At 40.0% G+C, this 25,701-nt stretch overlaps 2 protein-coding genes across 4 annotated transcripts in view; one reads left to right on the forward strand and one right to left on the reverse strand.

Moving 5' to 3' along the window:
• The window catches only part of LOC115008614 (SEC14-like protein 1), a 32,679-nt gene extending 27,031 nt beyond the window's left edge, over positions 1-5,648 (reverse strand). The window contains exons 1-2 of one of the 2 annotated variants that reach the window (XM_029432318.1): positions 5,280-5,648; positions 3,869-3,958 (exon numbers count right to left, since the gene is read on the reverse strand). In XM_029432318.1, the coding sequence (XP_029288178.1) occupies positions 3,869-3,931 (63 nt within the window). In that variant the 5' untranslated portion in view covers positions 3,932-3,958; positions 5,280-5,648. The remainder of the gene's footprint in view (positions 1-3,868; positions 3,959-5,279) is intronic. The other variant, XM_029432326.1, reaches the window with a different exon arrangement.
• A 6,455-nt stretch (positions 5,649-12,103) lies between these two features.
• rasal3 (RAS protein activator like 3) lies at positions 12,104-25,058 on the forward strand. Of its 2 annotated transcripts, XM_029441764.1 has the most exons (19): positions 12,104-13,047; positions 14,223-14,350; positions 14,568-14,646; positions 16,310-16,377; positions 16,487-16,572; positions 17,219-17,348; positions 17,482-17,580; positions 17,665-18,339; positions 18,453-18,597; positions 18,679-18,823; positions 18,930-19,166; positions 19,248-19,449; positions 19,883-19,974; positions 21,626-21,739; positions 22,289-22,475; positions 22,712-22,819; positions 23,590-23,780; positions 24,058-24,142; positions 24,728-25,058. In XM_029441764.1, the coding sequence occupies exons 1-19, from the start codon at positions 12,441-12,443 to the stop codon at positions 24,836-24,838; spliced, it is 3,489 nt and encodes a 1,162-aa protein (XP_029297624.1). In that variant the 5' UTR covers positions 12,104-12,440; the 3' UTR covers positions 24,839-25,058. The 2 variants fall into 2 exon arrangements, with proteins under 2 accessions (XP_029297624.1, XP_029297629.1); XM_029441769.1 differs by lacking the exons at positions 12,104-13,047; positions 14,223-14,350; positions 14,568-14,646 and adding an exon at positions 15,603-15,758.
• The last annotated feature ends 643 nt before the right edge of the window (positions 25,059-25,701 follow it).

Below are 25,701 nucleotides of genomic sequence, written 5' to 3' on the forward strand. Positions count from 1 at the left end.
ACTTCCTTACTTCAGTGATACTCCACACCTCTCAGTAACAAAAAACAAGGCAACGTTGTGGAGCAAAAAGAAAGCTATCAAGGTCAATGTTAATACACATGGGAGTTTGTGCACTTTTGGTCAGCTGACAACAGTCTCATCCTTCTACGGTTTGCACCTTAGTTAACTTTATATACAAAAGTCTAGGGTTCCCTATTAGAGTACATGGGTGCTGTGGTGTGCTTTTAACTTTGGCGCCATCCTAATCTAGTCAGTACTTGGGGGTGGCCTCTTAAGTGTCATGCAATCCTCAACATCAGGCGTCTCTGCAATAAATCACTTAGTGAAACGTTACAGCAGAATCTTTAATGAAGTGTGGCCTCAAGTCCTGTCAAGTTTTTGATTAGCCCTTAAGCACAAGCCAACAATCAAAACAAGTTAAGCAACACCACCCGATGACATAAGGCTGCTGACAGTTAGTATTCTATTATTATTATTTCATTATGTCAATATATTGTGGTACACATGAGTAAAGATTCTATACGATAAACAGAGCATTAATATAGCAGAAAGCAATATTGTGGAGGCAATCCCGGCCGAGACACCGATTCATAGATATGAATTCTGTAGAGAGCTCCTTTAAACTCAATGCTTACTTGGACAATTTGTATTGTATTTACAGTACATCATAATTGTTGAAGTTTAAAATACAGATTGCAAAAGCATCAGTTTGTACTTTTAACTATCAAGTTTAGGGCTCAACAAGACAAATTGCCAAAGGCAAGTAAAATGCCACGTCAAGCTCGTACATTTAGTAACTCACTTGCTCAATTAAGTGGTAAAAAAGATTTTGTTTCCCAGAGCTGATGATGCAAGTAGCTCTAGAGTTACCGCTTCCTTCTCATCTCTGTTGAGTTGCACATGCGCAGTACCAATTTGGCACAATGACAAAGACATTACAGCGGTGGGTTAAGTTTAGGGGCTGAAGTGCGAGCAGACATTTCAATGATCCTGGAAACCAGAGATTAGTTGGCTGGATAAAGATGACAATTAATGTAGTATTTGATATTTGTTATTTGATAACAGGGAATAAATAAAAGGATGTACATTGGGGCAACTAAAAATTGACTTCATCAGGCAAGTGGAAAAACTGAAAATAACATGTTCAAAGCTGGGTACAGTAACTGCTGGAGAACAAAAACAGCTGAAGGGCATCTGAGATCCAAGAATGACTTATGCAACAGTACACTCAAGCCACAGAAGCAGTGTTAGCCAGAGGTTGACATACTTTGATAGCACCTGTCAGTGAGCAGAGTCCCTCCTCCAGGCCAAGTGAGGCGAAAGGATTTCATCTACACTAAAAAAAGGCATTTGAAGGCTTTAAAAAGAGGAATGTAGAGCCTTGGTTTTGTACCCTCAGAAGAGTAAATGGGTATTTCAATGAACTGACAATATCCAAACAACAGAGTCAAGTGGAGAAAGAACACCAAATTCTTCGAAGCAAAATGTCAAATATAATCCCCCAGCAGATGAAAGGGAGAAGCCATAACTGGCAAATATTTCAGAAGCCTCCGACAGAGGAACTGGATGGAAGAATAAGTAAGTTGAACTGGGCCATAGCTTATAATAATGTGCATGTTATTTGGAGCTTCTTTGCATAATACCTAGTGCTGCCTGCATAATTTGAACACCTTCGAAAAGGGAAAGTAGTCTTGACATGAAGAAGCCGATTCTTGTTAACACAGTAGATAAAACAGTACTCTAACAATGCTTGGTAATGGTTTCCCACAAACTTTGTGTCAGGACATTGTGTCACTGATATGCTGCAATGTTGACAGAACTGCTATAGAGGAAGGGACAGGGGAGAGATTGCACAGGGTTTCTAATAAAAAGAACCATCAAGTGTTGTGACGCACCATTAAGTCTTCTCTGCAGTGTCTGCAAAAATGTTCACTGGAGGAGAAAAGTTACAAAATTGGAAAAGGATCCAAACGCACCAAACTCAGCTTTAAACTGACTGAACTGTACATGTTAGCCACAATTAAACTCAAAGATTAACTAGAGATTCTGACCAAATTGCTTGTTTCTTAACCATTATATCATACAATACAAAGCAAACATGTATTCAGTCTCCAACTGTCTAACATCCGTCTGATCCCTTATATTTAAAAACACCCAGCTACTTTTTTGCAAAAGTAAGCCTGTCCCATCTACGAAAAACCCATAAGGTGGGTCATCTACAGCTTACAAATCTTGTAAGACTGCTTTGCTATTATTACCATTCCCCCCTTCCGCTGCATGCTTAGAGCAAGGTGTAGGACCAGCCCTCCAGTTATGTATATCCATCCGTTTGCCCAGTGCTCAATCCAGCCTGTGCTAAAGAGATTTAGTCCTTCTGCAACCTCGCTCTTGCTGGTGTAAGAAAACAGCAACACAAAAAAAACATAAAAGGAAGTCCCAACTAACTTCCTGGTGTTCTTTTAAATGATTAAGAAAAGCCATTTATTTCATGGAAATGATCAGCACAGCATTAAAGTCTGAGTGGTGGTTTGGCTGAAATCGTCTGTTGTATAATCCAGCCGGGACTCTGCAGGCGTGCACTAACACACCACATGACTGACAAACAGCAGCTGTGGTCAGAACATTGCTGAGCAAATCATCCATCCACTGTGAGATTATAGCTCATCGCTCTTTTTTTTTTTTTCACACTGTAAGAACAATAAAATACAGAGAAAAGGTGTGAAAGTAAAATGTATTTCCCCTTTCATTGTTGTCATGAAACTTCAAGAGGAAGAGACACTAGACTGCTGCAACTCAATCAGTTAGTGTTTTCCATTTGTTGGCTGCTGGAGAATTCAGCAAGCAAACCTTCCAAAAGCACTGAGGGGGGAAAAAAAAGTTCCAAAAGTAAGGGAGAGAAAGCGGAGATGGTACTAGGAACACTGCTGAGAAAACCATTTTAAAAAAGAGCAAAAAGAAAGTAGAGGGACATGCAAATATACCGTCTCTGCCCTCAACACGGGGACTCATGAGTGGACGACAACACGCAGCAAGGCCAACGTTAAAGGTCAGGAAGGACAGGAAGCCTCATGGAGTAGGTGATTTCAGTAGCGCACATGACATAAGAAAACTTGTTGGTGGTGTGTGCTGCATGGGGACAACCTCTTGCTTTACACAGCTAGTTATTCACTGGCCTGTCTTAGCAGGCTAGCTGCTACTGCTGCTGCTAGTGTGTTCTCATGGGCAAAACATTTAATGAGCTCCATGTTTGTTTCTTTAAATCAAAGATTTTGTTGTAATGTGGGGTTGCACAATTAATGAAATACTATTTGCCATCACAATTTTGGCTTCCCACAATTAAATGAATATGAAAACGCACCGAATTCAGGTGAAGAAAAGTTTTATTTTAAGTCTTATTTTGATGCAAAGATTTGTACATTAGCAGGAATGTAGTTAAAGCCGTGTTGTTTATTTAAAAAGGGAAAGTGCAAAACATATTGTCCCTAAAATCAATGAACTTTGAATGTTTCTACTAGAAACATTTCCATAAGCTTATGATGTCACTGCTTACCAGAAGTCACTCCCGTAGTGGTGCTGCAGGTCGTGCAGATCACGAACACAACATTGGCAGTGAAGCTAGCCAACATCTAACTTAAACTAGCTGTGGACATTAGAATGGTGATGTGTGACATGAAGTAAACTACATGCACTGCATTTTGAATTTGCTTTTTGAGTCTGTGAGCCAATCAAATGCATGGTCTGTAAATGACTCTTTTCGGAGGTTGACCTCTGAAGCTCCCACACGCCAGCATTACTTAACTCTGCATCTATGACATGTAATATTCATTTGGTCAGAGAGTTGACTGTAAAATCAGGTAAAGACACTTACCGCCATCACCAGCTCAAAGGGATGCTTGTACACCCGCACGGGTGACTGGTACTTCTGCACCATGGTGGGGATTACAGTAACACCAACGACCTGAACAGATATAAGAAGAAATCAGAGAAGAAAGAACAAGCTGTGATCACAAGCATCTGTGAAAGAAAGAAATGAGATGTACGGCTGCATTTCATTCACTCTTGGCATCATCACAAAAACTGTGCGCCGAGTGCAAAATGACAGCATTATAGCTGCATCTGGCCATACAACAGGAGACTCAGCGTGTCATTTAGTAAATGTGTGTTTTGGCTGAATGCTTGAATGATGCCAGGTGCTTGTGTGTGTGTGTGCGTTTTAGCAAGCAGGCCGAAGAACTAGAAAACCATGTATAGCGATAGGTTGCAGAAGGAGACTATCCTGAGCTGTGACCGAGGATGTCACTGATCAATGGATGCAGCATGCCCTGCTCATTTATCAAACAGAGACCACTGCAATGGCTTTTAACTGCAAACTACTGGGAACATAACTAAGCTAAGTCCATCTACTGTCTCTGAAGCTCAGGTCATAGCTACACACAACAACACTATATGTAATGATAAAAAAAGGTGTCTTTATAATGTAAACAGCACATTCCACATGCTGGAGCAGAGGCTAGAGATACAGAGAGTAAAACGTATGAATACAATTAATCTTCTGGTCACCTGAACATTAATAGTTAAAGACAAATGCACATGTGTTTTAGTGAAAACTATACAAAAAGTGGTGCAAATGCTCTGCTCACTCTAGGCATATTAAAAGAAGTGCAAAGTGTGGCTTGAAATTCATTTTCTGTGTTTGTTCAGCATGCTGATACATGTCTGTAACTCCTGCAATGCAGTGATGGGAACATGACTGCAAGTAGGGGGTGAGCTAAAGTCCCAGCACTACTTACAGAGGGATCAGGGCAGGCAGACTAATAATAACCGGGCTAGGACAAACAGAATACAAACAAACCACAATATCCCTCTATGTCTAACGATTGCTACTGCAATACATAATTACCGTCATGCTTCAGGGTCTGTCAGCAACTTCAAAGACACGTCAAAACAAGACAATTACTTGCGTTCAGAGATTTCAAGTGACACACTGTCAACAGGAATCGGCTGTTACGTTTATCAGTTATAACCAAACCACGCCTTGAAAAATAACATGTATATCTTCACATAAAATGTTTCTGGCTAAACATGAAAATGAAACTCAATAACAAGTATTGTCATTTCAACCACCTTGATAATAGAAAACATTTTCCACGCAGACTTGTTAACGTTAGCTTACACACAACAACAGTGCTGGCTAATTGACACTAACGTTAGCTCGCAAGCTAGCGCTAACTTATACACATCGCTGTCAACTTGACATAAATCTCATAACTGGTGCTTACCGGTGATTCAAAGCAGTACAAATATATGGGCTGGTTTAGTCTGGTTATTCGTTGTTTCTTCTGAAAGGGCTATTCGAACAAACTCTTGCCATTCCCCTCCTCGGCTATTCACTTCGCCGGGTCCGGGTGAGATGAAGCCAGAAGCTAACGGTAGTTAGCTTTATTGTGCTAGCTGGCCATGTAGCCGAAGTAAAAAGCTAACCGTGAGACAAGTCCTCCTCACAGCCCGACACTGACGGGCATCGTTAGAACTATAGACTAAACAGTCCCGTGTTAAATCACGCCTTAATGGATGAAGTGTCGGCGGAGAGGACAGTATCTCTCTCTCTCTCCCCTCCTCTCTCAGTCATGCTGTGGTGCCGTCGCTCCTCCCCGTTTTTGACTCAGTTTTTTTCCACCTCTCAGGGCAGCGCAGTGCCTCTTTCATAAAGATCCACTGCATTTGTTCAAGTGAAAGATAAACAACAGAGGACAGTCACCTGAATGAAGCAAATGTGAGAAGAAAAAAAACATGTCGTAATTGAAACATTTGACCAAAAAGGGTGCATATGCTATGATGTTGCGCTTGTACAGCATGTGGGGAATAGTCGACCTGCTTACTTAAAGGGGCTCTCTAGCTATTTAGAAATGTCATTTCAGAAAGTTTGGATTTTTTTTTTAAAGAATGGTCCAAATAAAAGCATCTGAGGCCAAGATATCATTAATTAAAGATCCAAGTATGGTGCAAGCTTCAGAAACGCCAAATCTTACATTTTTCCTGTTGCAACCAATGGCATCTTTAGTTTGACCCTCCTGCCTTATTAATACGAGTAAGTGTGAGCCATTTTAGGCCACAGGTAATCAATGCTGCCTTAGGAATGTGATAGTTACTGTATCGCTGACACGTAAAACAAGTGTTGGTCCTATATATATGAACCAGCTCATTTACACATCTGAAACCCAAGACCTCTGCTGTAGTAAAAATTCATCTTGAAAAGTTACAGTGCAAGTATCCCATGGAGTGATAATAATGGTCATAAAATAAAAAATAAAAAACTGAAATAAATTGAAAAACACAAACCCATTTATTTGATTCATCCATTAACAATCAAATACTGAAGTACTTAGATTTGCATGTACACATTTGTTTTACTGTGTGTTTTATATACGAGTGTTGCAAAAGTATGTGTGGACTTGTGCGGCCTATAAGCTTCTCTTTAGTTCTCAAAGTTAAATACACCCATGTCCTAATTATTTAAGAGGTTTAGCTGTGATGGCGGTGGCTGATAGCAATAAGGCGATTGTGTTTGAAAGGGCAGGGTAGAGTTTGTACAGCCGACACCAATCTGCCACCACACCAAACGTTAAAGAACAACAGCAGTTATATTATAACTTTATTATACGGTTAGATAATCTCTGGCTTCAGAATGTATTTATATAGGGTTGTGATCCACTGAGTAATACACCACTCATACCCTAATCTCTATAAACAGATCTATTGGTGGTGGTCTAGTGGTGAGGCTTCCAAATGGATCACTGGAAGGTTGTGAGTTCAACTCCACCAGGGTGCCTTGGATGGCAAGGCACTTACCAGAGCAGCTCCAGGGAGACTGTCCCTGTAGTTAGTTCACTGTAAATCGATCTGGATAAGATTTATGTAATTAATGTAAATGTCTGCAGGGAATGGAGAATCTGTAGGCAACGAGACAAGATTTATAGTGAAGACAAGTCCGTTTTCGTAGCACCAAATCCTAACAGAAGTTATTTAATAACACTTTTCATATAGAGCTGGTCTAGACCGTACCCTGTGATTTACAGAGACCCAACATAGCAGTCCCCCATTAGTAACAGTGGCGACAAAAAAATCCCTTTTAATGGGAAGAAACCTTGAGAAGAACCTGGCACAGAATGGGCAGCCATCTGCCTCGACTGGGTGGGTTGAGAATTGCCCTTTGACCCCAGAAGGGGCGGTGGTAATCCTATTTTTGGTGAAAACTGTCGAAAACTCTCACAGAGACTCGTTGTCCGACGACTTATTCAACCCTTAACCATTCAAGGTCAATGCCTAACTTCGACCGTCTCACTATATCGAGGCTGAACCTACCTTCAACCTAGATCGACAGTTACCATCTAGCCTATAATCTATTCTTACCGTAACCATCTCGCAAGACTTTCCCAAATCCAGGGTTACTATCTAGACACGATCCCCCAGAGGCTTATTTTCGTCAAACCGATAGCCAATGAGTTCCAAGATTGTTCATACCCATACCATGAAAACAGGATGGGCCAGTAAATATCACAGTTTTGGCTCACATTGAACCAAGGTCATTGAAAAAAGTCCTCATGTTGTGTGTTGTTCAGTGGTTCAGCAAAAGTACATTTCACCATTAGTAAGTGAAAACAGATCATATACATCATCAAGGCAAATACTATGTTACTGTGACATCCCGGGTTCACATACAGCTTGGTATCTCTTTCCTTCATTATCTGCTCTCTCATGAGTCCAATGAGTTAAAAAAAAGAAAATCGTATATATGATCTGGTGAAGCATGTGTGACCTATTTCTCTGCCCTCTCTCCTTCTGGAAGTCTTGTCCTTGTGTGCTTGTGTGTTGGAAATAGTTCACGGCCTATGGAAAGGGTTTATAAAAGACTAAAGACTAATTACAAATACAGATGGATATTCCTTAATAAGTTTCATTTAGAGAATACAATCTGTATGCAGATACTTTTATTGTGTATAATTAGCTGTGCAGTTTTTGAACAAGAGCACTTGTTCTTATCAAAATATATGACAGTAGCATCTGTGACAAATGATGATATGCCACACCAAGTGATCAATCACTTAAGAGCGTTCAACAGAAAATATTGTATGTTTGTATGGGTAAAGAAACTACACTGTTCTGCTTGAAAGGATTTAACATGCAGTGCCCTCTACTGGTCAACAGCTGCAGTTACAACATTTTTGCAACTGATAAACTGTTGATGCTCTTATATATTTTAATTTTCTCTCCACTGAAAATGTAGGTCAAATTAAATTGTGCCCAGCTGCAGTTCTATTAACCAAAACAATATATATGCTACGTTTCCTTACAGCTGAGAAACCTCACTATCGTGTGAGCAAATAAAGCTTCTGCATTCACATGTGTTGTCTTTCCTGATGGAACTTATGCTATGTTAGTCCAGCACTTAGGTCCAGACTGAAATATCCCAGCAACTATTAGAGGATGAAACCAACTGACTTCGATGATCCCCAGACCTTTTATATAGTGACACCAGCAGGTCACATTGTGTACTTGTGGAATATCCACGTTTGAAAGGATTGGCATAACATTTGGAAACAATATTCATTGTTTACAGACAACTATTGGATGGATTGCCATGAAATTTTGGTACATACTTTTGTGTCCCCCACAGGTTGAATTGTAACGACTTTTGGTTAACTTAACTTGGGTTTATGAATAAATAGCTGCAAAAATAATGAGATTCCCATCAGCTTCTGCTGTAACCAGCAAAAGTGAGCATGCTCACATGCTAAAATAAGATAATATAAAGGCATAGCTGTAGACTGTTTAATATGTGTAATATTACACACACAAATTAGAAAAGATGAAAGAAAGACCAATTCAGTTAAATATACAATTCTGAGAAATAATTGGTAATTTTTTCAAAAACAAATATCTCAGTTTTTGTTTATTTTCATTAACTAATTTTGTTTATTATGCATATCTGCATGTGCAATATCAATCAATCTAGTGTTGATTTATTAATTAAGATGGGTTGTGTCTGTGCTAGAGGACCATAAACCTTTCATTTATTAGACCATACAGCAAAATGTTGCTGTTGGTGGTAATTATGATGATAACTAATCATTATTTTCATTATTGATTAATCTGCTGATTGTTTTTTTTTGTCAGTTCATTAACCGTTTAGTATACAAAATGCCAAAAACCCCAAACCATAAAGTTTACCATCATGTATCATAAAGAAAAGCATTAAAGGTTCAATGTGTAATTCTGAGCCACCTGCTCCAGAGAAACAGGGGGCAGTATTTCACCTCTAAACTGGGTCCATACAATCTCTGATGTTCATATTTTAGTTGTAGTAGTTTGGCATATTCATTGTATTCAAATGTATGTATAAAAAATGTGTAATGCCTGTCAGTCAGTCAGTCAGTCAGTCAGCCAGTCAGTCAGTCAGTCAGTCAGTGAGCAAGAACACCACAATTCAACCAAACTGCTGAAACTCTGATCTCCGGACAGAAAACTCTGCTGTCTTATAATCTTCAGGTGGAGCTGATCCTCTGTGTTTACTGGACACTGATTTTAATCAGGGCTGTAGTCCGTGTAACGTCACGTTAGTTTGTTTATGAAGTGGTAGAAACTAGAAAACAACCGCATATTCGTCTCATCGTCCCGGTGGCAGCGCAGCCAGGAGAGCAGCCCGTCAGGGAGGACAGAGGCCGAAGAGACTTGAGCTCAGCCAGAACAAGGCCCAGCCCTGCAGTCACAGCGGCTGCTGGACCGGTGTAACAGCAGCAACAGGGAGTCTGCAGTTCCTCGGTGCTGTGGCTGAACTCCAGCTAACTGCTAACTGATGCTACGCCGTTTCCCGGGGCTGCAGACAGCTTTGGTGGAACAGCTTCCTGGGAGCTGTACTTCTTCTCCCTCTGTACTGAGGCAGACTGCAGCTACAGCAGTAGCAGTTCTAGACCAATATCACTAGGGGGGCCTAGCTGTGGCCAAGTGTTTTGTTTGTTCAACCCGGGACAAAAGAGAAGAAGCAGTGTTCAAGCCTTCAATATTGTTAGTTAAGTATAAATAATCGCGCACAACAAAAACAATACCATGATTGATATGTTCCTGACTAATTACAGCATCTCTCCAGTGATCATTCATGTTATTAGCTTTGTCATTTTCAGCCAGGCCATTTTCACACTGGACACGTTGTGTGAGCGTGGCATGCATGTTTTTATTTAGGTTCCCATTGTAACGACCGTCAGACCGTCAGACCGTTCATACTAGTGATGGGAGGTCTGGCTCTTTTCAAAGATTCGGCTCTTTTGGCTCAGCTCTCTTAGAAGAGCTCTTACGGCTCCCAAATGGCTCTTCATTTAGTATCACTCGGAGCCTTCTATTTTAGCCTAATTTAGCAATTATATATGGTTTGTGTTGGTAAGCAATTTTTCATTCAGTGTTTTTGTAAAAGCTTTATATATTTTTTTAAGTCTGTAGTGCAGTGCTTCTTTTTCGGTTTTCGCTCATTTCTTCTCTCTCTCTTCGCTTGCATTTAAACCCCCTGTCACTCTGTGTGTATCTGGCCTGTACCACTACACTCACTGTCTTTGGAGCGTCTGCCCCCCTTCCTTCTTTCACATAATGGTATGAACCTAGTCTGTCGTCGCATGGGATTGGCCGCATGGTGTGCCCGATGATGCCTGGATCGGGGAAAAAAAATCAGTACTTTTTTTTATTATTATTGTACAATCTTCGTTCGGAGGGGGGCCCCTGTTGGCCCCTCCCCAAAACCGCTAACAAGGCCCTGACCCCAAGTTATTTATCACACCTCCTATCTCCCTTCCCTCACCCTGAGATCCTCGGGAGTGTAGAGGTAGGTCCTGGTTGCTTTAAGGTGCAGAGCCTTTGCTGTCGGGCTCCTAGACTCTGGAATGATCTGCCTGAGGAGATTAAGGCTGCAAATACTGTCTCGTCTTTTAAGTCACATTTAAAAACACACTTTAAAAATAGCTTATTTTTATTCTCTGTGTTTTAAATGTGTTCAGTTTTATTGATAAGCCCTTTGTAGCTGTGTTTTGAAAGTGCCATATAAACAAAGTTTATCATTATTATTAATAATCGATTCATCGACTAATTAATGCACATTTTTAATATAATTTCAATACCATTATCAGTACCAAAACTCAGCCACTAGAGGGCCTCAATAAAACAAGACACAAATAATAATTCCTACAACTGAGACTTCATACTTCAACTGACTCTTTAAATATAATAAACATATTTTTGCATGTGTGAATGTTCCCAGAGTGGTTTGTAGACAATCACTTGAAGCTCACTTTGAAGTAACTTAAAGATTGAACCAGCTTTGGCACAAAAAAACAGTTTAAAAAAAAGCAGTTAACATGCATGAGTAAATATTAGATACAATATGCAGAGTGCTGCAGTGGCATCAGCAACTTGCTGTCCACTTATATTTTACCATCAGACAACAACATGACATTAAAGGTGAATCTCGACCCACTGGGACAAAGATGTATCCTGCAGGTGTGTACGAGCAGAGAGCAGTGTGAGCGCAGGAAGTGGTTTTCACAGTCTGACAAACTGAGCTCAGCAGGAAACGCAGCCTCGCTTCGACAGGAAACTGATCTTAACAGTCAACAGTCCTTACACCCACAGGTATCTGATAACAAGATGATACTGTCACTCTTTTACTCATGGACTGTGATATTATTCCAGGAATTAATAATAAGGCTTAAGGCTTAGAAATGAAGTTGAATCATTCATCATATAAATGAACTCCGAATGTAAAACCACATTTCTCATAGTGTGACAGACCAAATGACTCAGGAACTGACAGACGAGCAGGTTTCCTTTGTGGTGAAGTTGGAGCTGAACTACCTACAGCAGGCCTACATCAAGTCACACTTTGAAAAATGTCTACATTTCTTTGAGTTTGGTGTCTGTGCACATAACAGGCTGATGTCTTCAAGACATGCATTGTGAGTTTAGGAAGACATGTGTTAGACTGTTATTGGGAAGGAAACCTTAGACATAAAAGCAGAACAGGAAGTGAGGAAGAAGGGAAGTATCGGGTGAAAACATAAAGCACAGAAAGAAACAGTGAGATTCGTGTAAATAGGTGAACTTCTCAGTGGCATGTAATGAGGAAGCAAGCGCCCTGTGAGTGAGATGAGTTGGGCGCTACAGCAAAGCAACCCCAGAGCAGCTAGTTGCATGTTGTCTCCGGATAACGTTTTGCAAGACAGGAAACGAGAGAAGCAGAGAGATACAACCAGTGGAGGCACTTTGTCATCCTTAGCACTCACAACCGTCTCCAACATAGCAGTCAATCAGAAGAGAGGCAGGCGAGGTCTATGAAGGTATTTTGAATTCTAATTTGAAGTTTGATGCACCCTTGAGAGGAGAGACAAAACTAAAAAATTGAAATGGGCACAGAAGAGAAAGATTTAGAGCATGCAGCTCAACAACCAGAGGGATTATTGGAGAAGGAAAATGAATCTCCTGTGGAGCCTCCACAAGGACAAACGCCTGAGACCAGCGATCCCCTCAACACTTACAAGTGGCACACTGACTCCAAGGGAACACTGGCTGAGGTGAAAGAAGTCGGAGAAGGTGGGGCAGCTTCTTCCACATCTACAATGGATAAGATTCAGAAGGCCTCCACCAACAAATGGAGCAAGATGCAAAACTGGCGCAAATCTCTGAGCGAGGACCCTGGAGACAAACATTCATCTAGTGGGAAAGGTGGAGAGGGAGCCAAGCCGGATAAAGGCGGCAGAAAGAACCCCTTCAGAAGAGCTCTGTCCGAGCCTCCCGGGTCACTGTTCACAGCCCTGTCCCCCTCCTCCAGCTCAACCAGCTCAGCTCACGCAACGTCATCATCAGCTGCAGAGACCTCAGGGGTCTCCTCCACAGACCCTTCACAGAGAGCAGGCGGAGGGGCGCTCCTAAAAAAGTACCTGAAGACTGTGTCCCAGAAGCTCAAAAGGCCCAGGCTGCAGAGTCGGAACAGCACGCCAACATTACTGCAAGGTAACACCACCTGATCTGTAAACTTTGTTGCTCAGTTTTACAATTTCATGTTTGAGTTTAGCACAGTAGTTGGAATAATAAATCTCATTTTGTTAAATACATCAAACAATGGTAAAATGTGAATCCCCACAAATAAACATTTAGTTTTCACGTAGCAAAATGGTTGCCCCGTGTAGTTCAAGCATGATTTCCTTTTTTTACATTACAGTTCATTTAGCTGACGCTTTTGTTCAGAGCGACTTCCAAAAAGTACAAACAATCATGAGGATACAACTCAGAACAGCAAGAAGAAAAATACCAATAAAAGCTACAGTAACTATGCATTCAAATTGGAGATAAATGAAAAAACACTTTACAAATCTCTATTTAAAAACTTAAAAACAACATTTCAAGCACAAGAGCAGATCTCAGAAAAGGACCTTAAAAAAACATTAGAAAACTACCAGACAACACTGGGTTACACTATCATTGATGTGAATCAGTGTGATCGCAATTGATGATATATTTACATATATACAGAAGGATCAGCGTCAGAGCATGGTAACCTCAAGAAGCTACTTGTTCCCAACTAAAGATTTATAGACCTATCATGGGTGGTATTTGGTACATATACTAGAAACACTGATCATAGCTTTTATTTCATTGCTACTTGCCTTTACTTAACTGTTATTTTCAATCTGTACACTATTGTACAAAACCGATAAAACATGATGCCAATGAAGCTTATTAAAAAGGAGAAAGTTTAAACCTAAAGTGTCATGCAAATACGTGTGTTGAAGGATGTGTACATTAAGAAAAAACCTCCCAGGAACTACAGGATGTGTGCAGCTCTCTCATCCTGGTGTGTCATGAAAAGAGAGCGATAGCATCAGTAACCCTGGCAACTCCACAAATGGAGTACTGTGGGAGATGAGTGCCATCATGCCATAATTACCAAAAAAACATTTACAAAAATGAAGCGCCAGCGTGTGCCTGCAATTATGCTCCTGCAATGTTCACATTTCATTATAGTATATAGATGGTTCTCCATCATGTGAAGAATTATATATGTTATTTATTTTATGTTATCTAGAATGGGATTTTAGGGTGTAACTATGTCAATTCTCTGTAAGTTACATAGTGATGAATATCAATGTGTGTGTGTGTTTGTGTGTGCGCGTCTGTTTGTGTGGCAGATGTGGGTGAGGTTGTACCCACTGAACTCCCAAGACTACAATGGGCCCCGCCTCAGGAGGTGCCCTTATGGGACATTAGCAACTGTATGCTTGAAGAAGGACAAATTCTCATTTCTCCAGAGGAAGAGGTACCAACACACACACACACACACACACACACACACACACACACACACACACACACACACACACGTATAAACCACTCTCTCACTCCTCATGTTTTACCAAAACTCAGTACACCTGTAACAAACATTTTGAATTAACAGAAAAGTAAAAGCGCTACACTTCCACTAAGGTGACAACGTATGCAAATACAAAATATGTATGTGTGTGTGTCTTTCTCAGCCAATGATGTGGACCCGAAACCGTGTCAGCAGCTGCCTGTCCAGCCTCAGCATGCGGAACCTCGTAGATATCGACACAGGTTAATACATCACCCACACACACATACTGTATATGTGCATAATTGAAGCAACTACAAGGAACTTTCATTTTTTGGCGGCCTCTGTAGACAAAGGGGGTAGTGTTTTCCCAGAATGAAGACTACATTTCCCATTAGCACCACTGTGTCCTAAAGATCTCGATCTGGCTAGAATGTACATTTGTTTTGGAAGCGAGTAAAAGAAAGTCACAACTTGGCCATAAATAGATTTACTCACTTCAATGATCTAGCCCATAGGTCTTCAACAGGGTCCGCGGACCCCCTGGTACTGCAGGGGGGTCGCAAAATTGTTTGTAGATAAAGCAAATTTTATTTAATAAAAATATATATTATTATTATTTTTTTTAATATATTTTTGCTTTGTGCATTCACATTCCCTACGCTGTGTTTCGCGAAGAGCGGGACTTTACAATATATACAGTAGGGGATCTATATACGATAGCTAGCTTTGTTTAGCCACAAACGTAAAGTAATATATTGATATAAGATCATGTCTCGCAATGTCATGAATAAAATAGACCTATTACATACCAGTCTAAGAGGAAGAGGGATTCTGGATCAGTTTTGAATCATTTATTTTATGTTCAGTCATTTATTTTATTTTTTTCGTTGCTGATCCTGCCCCTGTATCAGCCATAACCACAAATTATTACTTTAAAACATTTATTCTCCAAGGAAAAATCAGGCAAAATAAGGAACAAAATCCTGCATTTTAAAAGGCAGTGAACAATAAGCCAAACCATTGGGATTTGAGAAGTATGACCAGCATAACAGCTCCTGACATCACAACAACACTTAGTATGATTCTGCGGACAGTGGCAGAGGAAATAGCTGAATGTTTATCCGTGCGAGTGACTGTCAAATTACTTCCTCTACGTTTTTTGGGGAAGATAACATCTCATCGTGTGTTCTAGCAGTCCAATGAAAGCTCGGCATTGTCAGCATTGCTTAAAAGAAACTGCACTGTGTAGTGTCACCATCAACATATGTTATTGAGGAGAAGAAGGCAATGTTAAAGGGACAGAGATCGAACTAACAACCTCTGGACTAAATGATGGGATTTAAACGCTGGATTGTTTGTGGTGGGGCTTTCGGTAAGCAAAAAGGAGGGAAAACCTGTCTGACGGTACTCTACATTGTACATTTTTTTTTACATCTTTGACTTTAAATATATCTTTACCTTATAAGCGAAGATTTACAAAAATTAGAACTCATGGCAGGATGAGATTTTCTAATTTCATCCTCGGCAAAGCTTTAGGTTTTTTAGGTTTCAATAATAAGAAAGTCTGTTAGCAAAGAATACACAATTACTAAACTTTGCCGTTGGTGCAGTTAAATACCACATCCTGTATGGCTTAATCTGAAAGTATTTGCTAATCTTTGACTAATGTTTTGAGAGTTTAGTCTTATTTAGTGGAAAACATTTAGTGGATTTTGAGAAAACGGTTTGGACACAGAGTGCTAATCAAACATTTGTTTAGATATTTGAGGTCTGGAAACAATTAATTAACTGCAAACCCTAAATGGCACTATATTTCTATGTGTACAATTTCCGTTAGTTAAACTAACACACGTTACCCAGAATATTGAAAGATATGACAGAAGAAATACATTTTCAAAGTGTTCATTTCTTCCCGATACTCAGAATGCAGCCCTGACCACGTGGGGTCACCAGGTGGTCCTCGCCCAAAGAACCAAGATGGCGGTGTGAGGGTGAGCATTGTACATACCAGAGATAACAATCTTTCTGTTACTTCTGCATTTCCTGTTGATGTAGTACATAATTGTCGTGATACACCATGCTTGCCTTATCCGCCCTTAGGCACTGATCAAGCGACGTCTTGAGAACAGGGCAAAGAGGAATAGCAACACCCAACTGAACCCTATAGGACTAAACAAAGGAAGCAGGTAAAGTACACTGTAGTGTTTGTGAAGGCAAAGACAGTGAAGTCCATAAGTACTTGAACATTCAAACATTGTTTTGTTGTGTTTGGTCTGTACTCCAGAACTTCAGATTTGACATGAATAAAATGTTGAAGTACAGACATAATGTTTGTCATTATTGATACGAGGGTCAATAGAAAACAAGAGTCTACAGCCACACAAAGCGTGTCTGTGAGTCTGAGCTTAATGCTAACGTCAGCATGCTAACGTGATCAAAATGACAATGTTAACATGCTGATGTTTAGCAGGTATCATGTTTACCATGTCAGCATTCAACAACCTCTGGGGACCAATAATGTCTGTACAAAATGTCATGGCAATCAATGAGAGCTCTACACGGCTACAAGCTTAATACAATACATATATCACATGTACATATATCACATGTACATATATCACATGTACATATATCACATGTACATATATTCATGGAACCTTCAAGGAACCAGCAGTCTGTGAAAGTTGTACATAGAGCTAGAGTCGATAGGTGTAACTGTGGATGGTAAAAGGTGAAAACACATTTTATTCCTTGATAAATCATGGTATTTGACACTTCACATTTTTGTTATTTCCATTTTGAATTACTTTTTGTACTCTTATTATTTCTAAGGCATTATGGTTCCCGCGAGTCTGTGTCGATTCCAGTCAGCGCGGTGGGGACTCTAGATCTGAGTGCAGACACCAGCACTGTCGTCAGGCCGGTCCACAGCTCCATTTTGGGGGAGAAGTACTGTTTTGAGGTACACTTTGACTTGTGAATTATGTCTATGATGGTCCTTAAGGATCCTCAAGGAGCATCGTTGTGTGTTGATAAAATCAACCTTTTATCCCAGTAAGGCTAACATGGTCCTGTTGGCTTCAATGTATCTTTAGGTGATAAACTCTGAGAACACCCACTGCTTCGGCTGTTCCTCAGCTGCCGAACGTGATCGTTGGATTGAAGACCTTAGAAGGGTTGCCCAGCCCAACAAGGTAAGCAGTTAGCCTTTTGTTCCAAAAAATGTCATGCAAAATCATAATCCTAATAAAAAGAGCTAAAAGCATTATTGTTCACAGGATAACATCGAGCGCACAGAGAACTCGCTGAGTCTGTGGATAAATGAAGCTAAGGATCTGCCACCCAAACGGAGTTATTACTGCGAGTTACATCTAGATGGGACCCTGTTCGCCCGCTCCAGCAGCCGGGTTGTCGACAAGCCATCTCAGCACTCCAGCCTGGCCGGGGACAACTATACTGGGTTTTCAGGAGTCCTGGGGGCCAGTGGAGGTGTGGTTGGAGGGTGTCAGTTATTCTGGGGTGAATTCTTTGAGTTAGACAACCTGCCATCTGTCTCCCAAATTACCTTGCACCTCTTCCGTGAAGAAGACCCCAAGAAAAAGCGTTACTCTCGAGAAGAATCCATCCTGCACCCACTGGGCAGTGTGGCCATACCTTTAGCTGAGATACGAGGGAGGACCTATCAGGAGAAGTGGTATCCCATTACTCCATACAAGGCCTCAGGCACAGCTGGGAACAAAGAACTGCTGGGGCCACAGGCTTCACTCCGCGTCAGGGCCCGTTTTCAGAATTTGCAAGTGCTGCCCATGGAGAAATACAAAGAGTTTGCTGAGTATGTGACGGTGGATTATGTGGAGATGTGCAGAAACCTGGAGCCACTTCTGAATGTGAAGCAGAAGGAAGAGCTTGCAGGTGCTCTGGTGCATGTACTGCAGAGCATTGGCAAAGCCAAGGTGGAGTCTCAAAGAAAATGCATATAAACTAACTGCATCATAATCTGATTAATAAATATAACAAAAAGGAATAATCAGACATATGTTTTCTTATCTTAATGTGTATGCTTCAGGAGTTCCTCCTTGATCTGGGCAGTGCAGAGGTGGAGCGTCTTGGAGAGAAGGAGGCATTGATCTTCAGAGAAAACACATTGGCCACTAAAGCCATAGATGAATATATGAAGCTGGTTGGCCAGAAGTACCTTATCGTCACACTAGGTAGGGTAGCTCAGTGGCTTCTTGTAATAGGTATTGGTTGGTACTTTGTTTTCATCGAACTCTGCTTTGTTTTCAACGCAGGGGACTTCATCACCCGTCTTTACACCTCGATGGAGAACTGTGAAGTTGACCCTCGTAAATGTCCCACCTCTGAATTGTCAAACAACCAGAAGCACTTGATGGAAGCCTGTGAGGAGGTGGTGCAGAAGATTATTGAGACCCATGGGTGAGAGAAAAGAACTTGAAATATAAAATGTTTAGGTAATTAGTAGTGTTAGAGCTGATAAAAAGACAAATTCACAAAGCTGATTTGATGTGTTTCTTGCATACAGGCCCTTTCCTGAAGAGTTAAACAAGATCTTCTCCAGCTGGGTGGAGCTGTGTGAAGACCAGGGCAGACCAGAGATTGGCCAGCGTCTCATCTCTGCTTCCCTCTTCCTTCGATTCTTATGTCCTGCTATCCTGAGTCCTTCTCTTTTTGGTCTGACACAGCCTTATCCAGAGCCAAACACCCTGCGTACCCTCACCTTAACTGCCAAAGTCATCCAGAATCTGGCCAACTTCACCCTGTGAGTGATTTCTTATCTGCAACAAGAATCTAATGAACATTAAGAATCTTAAGTGAATGAGATTATTTTGTTCTGATTCAGGTTTGGAGAGAAGGAGGAGTACATGCTCTTTATGAATGAATTCCTGCAGCAGCACTGGGATGGAATGAGGGGTTTTCTACAAACAGTGTCAAATCTAGACACAGAAATCCCAATGTCTTCCTTCGATGGCTATGTGGATCTGCCTCTGCGCCTGGCTGTGCTCCATGGCCTTCTGGTAGACATCATCTACCAGAGAGACCAGGTAGGACAGAAAACTAATTAATCCAATTTGGTAGTTTGTTGTAAAGGTTTGTGCATTGTATATTGTATAGTATTCAGTGTCTATGAGTCAATTTGGAGACATATAGTTCAAGTAACATCATACATCTAACAGGAGGCTCTTATTGCCTGTTTAGAAGCCTCATTTACACCTGAGAGTAGAAATTTGATCTGCATTCAAATACTATTTGGATTGTCACAACCCAGGCTATATCCGTCACAGGATATAGAGCTGGTTTTGGACACATTTCATTTTAATCAGCCAGAGCACCTCCAAATGCATCACATCCTGATTGATGTTTACATACAGCTTGCCTTAATGGCATTTTTCTTTTCCCTAGAAGGTATCAAGATACTGACCACGTGTTTAAAGAGTATACTAAATGGGGCCTAACACGCAGTTTGTTCTCCCTCAGGACACAGTGGAAAAGCTGTACCCTCTGCCTTCGATTCTGAATCAGATAACAGATTCCCTGGGTCCGGAAGCACATCGGATCATGATTAGCAGGTATTTTGAAGGCCTATATCTTATATCTCAAAATGTCTCCTGACTATTCCAAAAATAGGGCCTTCTCTTATCAAGACCCTTTTCTTTGGATTTGTCTTCCTACCCAAATTTAACTCGACTAATTCAACTCAAAACACGTTATTGCATCAGGCTTCGGCCTCACTAGGTCTGCGCTAATACTAAACTACAGTTATCCAAAATGACACTTGTGTTTTGTATGTAGTTTATCACTCCTTTTTGTTTGGTTTTGTGTTGTGTTCCGCATTGCTGTTTTTATTATATGTACAGCCCTTTGAGGCATACTTTGTGATATTGGGCTTTGACTTATTTGACTTGTCAGCAACTTGTGATGTAGTCCGTAATTGAATATGGTGTTGTTACATCGTCAACTGAGGGTTAACAAGGTCTATCTGTCAAATTGGACAAATTTGAGGTCTATGTCTCAAACGGCTTTAAAGTTAACAGGGTCTATCGGCATCACTCATTTATGCAGATTTTGTAGATATTTGCTGAGTCAGTGAGATCTACAAAGGTCTATCTCCACATGTTCAAGCATCATGTTAGTATCACAAAGGTCTATCTGCTGACAACCAATAGCAGGGCGGGAAATGAATCACGTGATCATTTTAAGCACAGGAATAACTTATTCAAAAACGTTTTGCTGCCAACTGTTTTATATGTATAAAGGCAGGTTGCCACTGATAAAGTTTACGTCAGGATCATGAATCGTGACAGCGCCTGCTGACCTGGTCCTGCTGGACACCGGGAAGCCTTATTGACATTTTCCTGGATTCATCCATACTTTCTATTTCTTTTTTTTCCAACACAACATCATTTCTGTCAAATGTTGTATTTGTACTATGTTGTTTATCCTGTACACACGACATCTATTGCACGTCTGTCCGTCCTGGGAGAGGGATCCCTCCTCAGTTGCTCTCCCTGAGGTTTCTTCCATTTTTTCCCCTTTAATTTTGGGGTTTCTTTTAGGAAGTTTTTCCTTGTGCGATGCGAGGGTCTAAGGACAGAGGGTGTTGTAACCTGTACAGTCTGTAAAGCACACTGAGACAAATGTATAATTTGTGATATTGGGCTATACAAATAAATTTGATTTGATTTGATTTGATGTATGTAATCTAGTAGATAGTAGTTCAAGTTAAGATTATTAGTAGTTCAAGATAAGATCATTAGTAGTTTTATAAAAAGTCTTAAAAATTCAGATTTATTAGCAAATATAATTTTCACTTTTAAGTTTCCTGCCACGTGGAACTTGTGTAAACATTTTTAGAGTTTAAAATGAAGCTAAGTTGCATAAAATACAATTGAGGGTTACATTTTCAATTTTCGTGGGGAAATGTCAGATAGACCCTTGGGACTCTGGTTTTCCAACAATTTCAGAACCACAAAGGTCTATCTGCAAAATTAGTTTAGTTTTTACCCATAATGCACTGAATTGGCCCAAATAGTCTTAATTTCACTACCTAGTGTGCAGCATGTGATATGTCAACATTGGTTGGAATTGGTTTTATAGTGTCCACGTTATGAACTGTTGAATTTTCAAATGCGTTTTTCTCAAAACTCGTCAAAGTGCAGCTAGACCTTGTTAACCCTCAGTTGACGACATGTAACTTAAGCGTTCATTCATTTCTTGCAGCCAAATGGGACAAGCCAAGCCGGTGTACGTTCCTCCTAAAGACTTGGGCAAGTACAGCCCTCACCAACCATCCCTCCAGCAGCTTCCTGTGGACTCCAAAGACATACACAACAGGTATGATAGTTTTATGTTTGTTACTGGGCTCAGCCAATATTACTTTTTAGATGTTATTACCATGAAGGTCATTTCTGACTTCCCCTTAAGTTTTTGTCCCAATGATCCATCCACTCATCCATTTCATTTCTGCCAGCTCAGACCACCTCCACAGGTATTGTCAGACAACTTAATCAGATGCCCAGATAACCTACCACATCCAATTTCCCCTCGGGGACGGATAAAGGTCTTGAACTTGAATTTAAAAAAATAACTTAAACTCTTCAGACAGACAAGTATAACAATCACCTTGATGAGTGATTAACACTTTAATGTTGATGTTTTTCACCCCTAACTATACCATTAAACATCTAAAATATCACATGCACCGTGTACTATTTCAATATGTTTTACTGCAATAAATCCATGGTAAGTGAAGGGCTTCTGTCATATTATCAGTAGACAACAAGGACTGGCAGGTATTTCCTACTCAAATCGATGATTTGGAGATTGTCATCATTTGATGTATGCCACTTAAATAATTGGTCAATTCATTGATTTATTCAACAGGGATGGTAGGACTCGGAGGAGTATGAGAGGGACGAGGCCACTCACCAGAACTCAGAGTGCGCCACACAGACGTCCTGGTCAGGCAAAACATACCTTGAAAAGGCAGACAAGTTCTGAAACTCTGCCGACAGCTGACAATGAACAAGAGATGGAGGCCGACCAGCTACTTATCTCATCACCAAATACTGTGAGTACAAAGAGGAACTGTGAGTCTAGTTCGGCTATTTTGGCTACGAAGCTCAGCAGGTCATGTGCTAATGCCATACTAGCTAATGCTATAAATACTCCAATAAATCATTGAAATATTGCATTTATAATCAATAGTAATACATATATTTTGACATAGTTATTAACACAGAGATAGTATGACTTTGTGTGGTTAATTAGAAGGAATCAAGTAAACTATCGTCCCTCTTGTTTCAGAGTGCCAGTATCAAACGTCCCCCTGCACCAGTTCCATGGATCAAAGTCATCCACAGGGAGTCATGTGAGATGAAGACTGAGAATGAGCAGTTCAATTTACTGGACAGGGTATGTCAAAATTTCTACTAAAGTGACATCATTCTGGTTGTATAGTGTAAGATTTCATAATTACATTTCATAGAATGCACATGGTGGGGAACCTGCTTGGCTGGCTTTCTGTTTGGAGTTTGAATGTTCTCCTCGTGCCTGTGTGGGTTCCCTGTAGGTTTTCTGCGGGTGCCAAAAACTTGTAGCTTAGTTAACTGGTGACTCCAAATTGCCTGTAGGAGTCAATGTGAGCGTGAATGGTTGTCACACCTGACAGTGGCCTTATTGTGCGTTCTATTTATCTCGGTTAGCCATTGTTAGCCATTGTTAGCCATTGTTAGCCATTGTTAGCCATTGTTAGCAATACCAGTTGATTACAACCTTGATAACCACGCGTTACGCAGTTTTTTTGTGTGCATACAAACACTGTAGCAACATGTCCACAGATAGAGGTTGTACAGTACTGTGTGTATGACTGATTTAATGAGACACAAATAAGACAGTGCTAATAAGCAGTATATCGTCATCTCGGATTTGGAGGTCGGGGTTGGTGAGATTCTCCCGACTCAGAGTCAGAAACTCAGGGACCGTTCTAGTTTAAATGTTCTAGTTCCCAGTACAACTGGAAAGCACCATAACACATATTTACAGCCCAGTTTATTTAAAAATAATGTAACATTCAAAAGTGGGCCTTAGGTTACAAAAGGTTGAGAACCCCTGCTCTAAAGGATAACAGGTGTAGCTAATGGAATGGAAATTCATAAAATGTTAAATTGTTATTCACATACCAGCATGCTCAAGAGCTATCAGAGCTTCGTCTGGGGATAGAGCAGGTGACAGAGAGTGAGCTGGACATGGCAAAGCGCCTGGAGGACTTCATTATCCAAAGCCAGGACCAGAATGCAATGTTGCTGGCTGAAGTGACCGAGCTCCGAAGTCAACTGGCGATGCAAGAAGAGCAGCTCGCCAGCGCCGCCTTCAGGTAAAATAGGAGAGCTTAACAGTAATGTTGCATGCATGTTCCATTTGTCAGTCAATCTTTGAAAAATAGCCAAACATATTTAATTTTGCCTGCATTTTGTGTGTTTATTAAAACTTTAATTAGTCCCATAAAGATTAATGAAGCTGTTGATACTTCAGTTGTATTGGGTATATAAGCAGTATGCTGTTATTATTATCAGTAAATGAGTCAATGTTTCCATATATTTGTTATTAAGGTCTTCTTGTCTGTGAGCATCTCTTCTATGTGTGTGTCACAGGCTGGGTGTAATTGAGGAGGAGAGGGAGGAAGATGAGAGGAAGCTGAGTGTTGCCATTGCAGCAGCCGAGCGAATGAACGTACTGGTAAGAAAGCCTTGTTAATGGAATAGTTCACCTCATAATTCACTTTTTAATCTATTCAAACCAATATCAGTACAAACTGCACTTAACTTTAGAACCATAAAACACTGCAGTGTATTTCATTACTATGCTATACTATGGTTACTATTATTTCAAGTGTTTTGTAACGGAAAATATCCTGCTTGTGTAGTGTAGTTGAGAAGATAATTCAAACCACATAGGTTTGGATAATTGAGTAACTTCAAAACCATATATATCCATGTAAAGATACAAATTAGATTTTTGTATTGTTAATACCACATATTTAATTATGCTTCATTTACATCGTTCAGCTTTATTTTTTTTTCACGCTATTTGTGTGATGTAATGCTCATTTAGAGTTCTTAAATGAGTGTTTGGTGCCCTTTTAAATGTTTCCCTCGACCTGTGCTTGAATAGATAAATGAGCCTATCTTAATTTTGTTTTTATCAGTTCACATTCAGTGCATCTTTTCTATAATATTAAGGTATTTACTATGAAGGTGTTGTGGGAGAAACCCCTTGATTGACAGTAGACGGCGGTGGAATTGATGGTTGTTTTGCTCACAGGAGGAGCAGTTTGCAGACCTGCTGAAGGACCTTCACCAGCTCAGCGAGGCCAACAGCAGCGGCCAAAATAACTTACAGCATCCTGAAAAGCCCCACATCAACAGCAACTGAACAGATTGCAGTATCACAATGTTGTACATAGAGTTCACGTGGAAGTCATTGCCTGAACTCATAGTTATGGTTTCTTGATCAGGTGTGAGTTTATTTTATGAACATATTAAGAACGAGGTGAACATGAAACCCACAGGAATGTTACTGTATCCCAGCTACAGATGTTATTAACTTGTAACCCTCTCTGATAAATAAAAAAACTGAAGTGTTTCTCTCAGCACATTCTGCAGTGTGTTTTTGTAAGTGCATCAGTGGTGGAACACATACACATATATATACAACACATATATCTACACAGCTACTTCACTTACGTATAGGTTTCAGGTTCTTATGGTACTTGTTTTGCAAATCAAAATTTTACATGAAAACTATGATCAGCTTGTAAAATATAATTCACTGACATAAATGAAACCAGCAGTCTATAGTAACAAACTCTCTCCACCCTAAATGCTGCTCACACAGTAACCCCATGCGTTAATTCGTTAGTAGTAATTTAACCAATTGTAAATGTGTTTGTTAACGTTTGAAGCACTAAAGCACATTGTAAACTAAAATGATCGGGTTTTATAGAGGGCCATGAAAATATGGTTTTAAGGCCTTTATTATTGTATATATTACGTTCAGGAGTATTTGACTGAATTTTATTTTATCCCATATATATAATATAGATAATAAATGATAATATATATATATATATATTATATAATATATATTATATAATAAATGATATAATATATATTTATTATATATATAATATATATAATTTATTATATATATATATATATATATATAATATATATATATATATATACATACATACATATAATATATATATATTATATACATAATAAATTATATTATAT

The sequence above is a fragment of the Cottoperca gobio genome, chromosome 1 (assembly GCF_900634415.1).
Source record: "Cottoperca gobio chromosome 1, fCotGob3.1, whole genome shotgun sequence".
Taxonomy (NCBI): domain Eukaryota; kingdom Metazoa; phylum Chordata; class Actinopteri; order Perciformes; family Bovichtidae; genus Cottoperca; species Cottoperca gobio.

Coding starts and splice junctions, on each gene's coding strand:
- rasal3 (XM_029441764.1), top strand. CDS start 12,441: ATGGGCACAGAAGAGAAAGATTTAGAGCATGCAGCTCAACAACCAGAG. Junction 19,167..19,247: donor AATCTGGCCAACTTCACCCT/GTGAGTGATTTC, acceptor GTTCTGATTCAG/GTTTGGAGAGAAGGAGGAGT. Junction 19,975..21,625: donor CATCGGATCATGATTAGCAG/GTATTTTGAAGG, acceptor CATTTCTTGCAG/CCAAATGGGACAAGCCAAGC.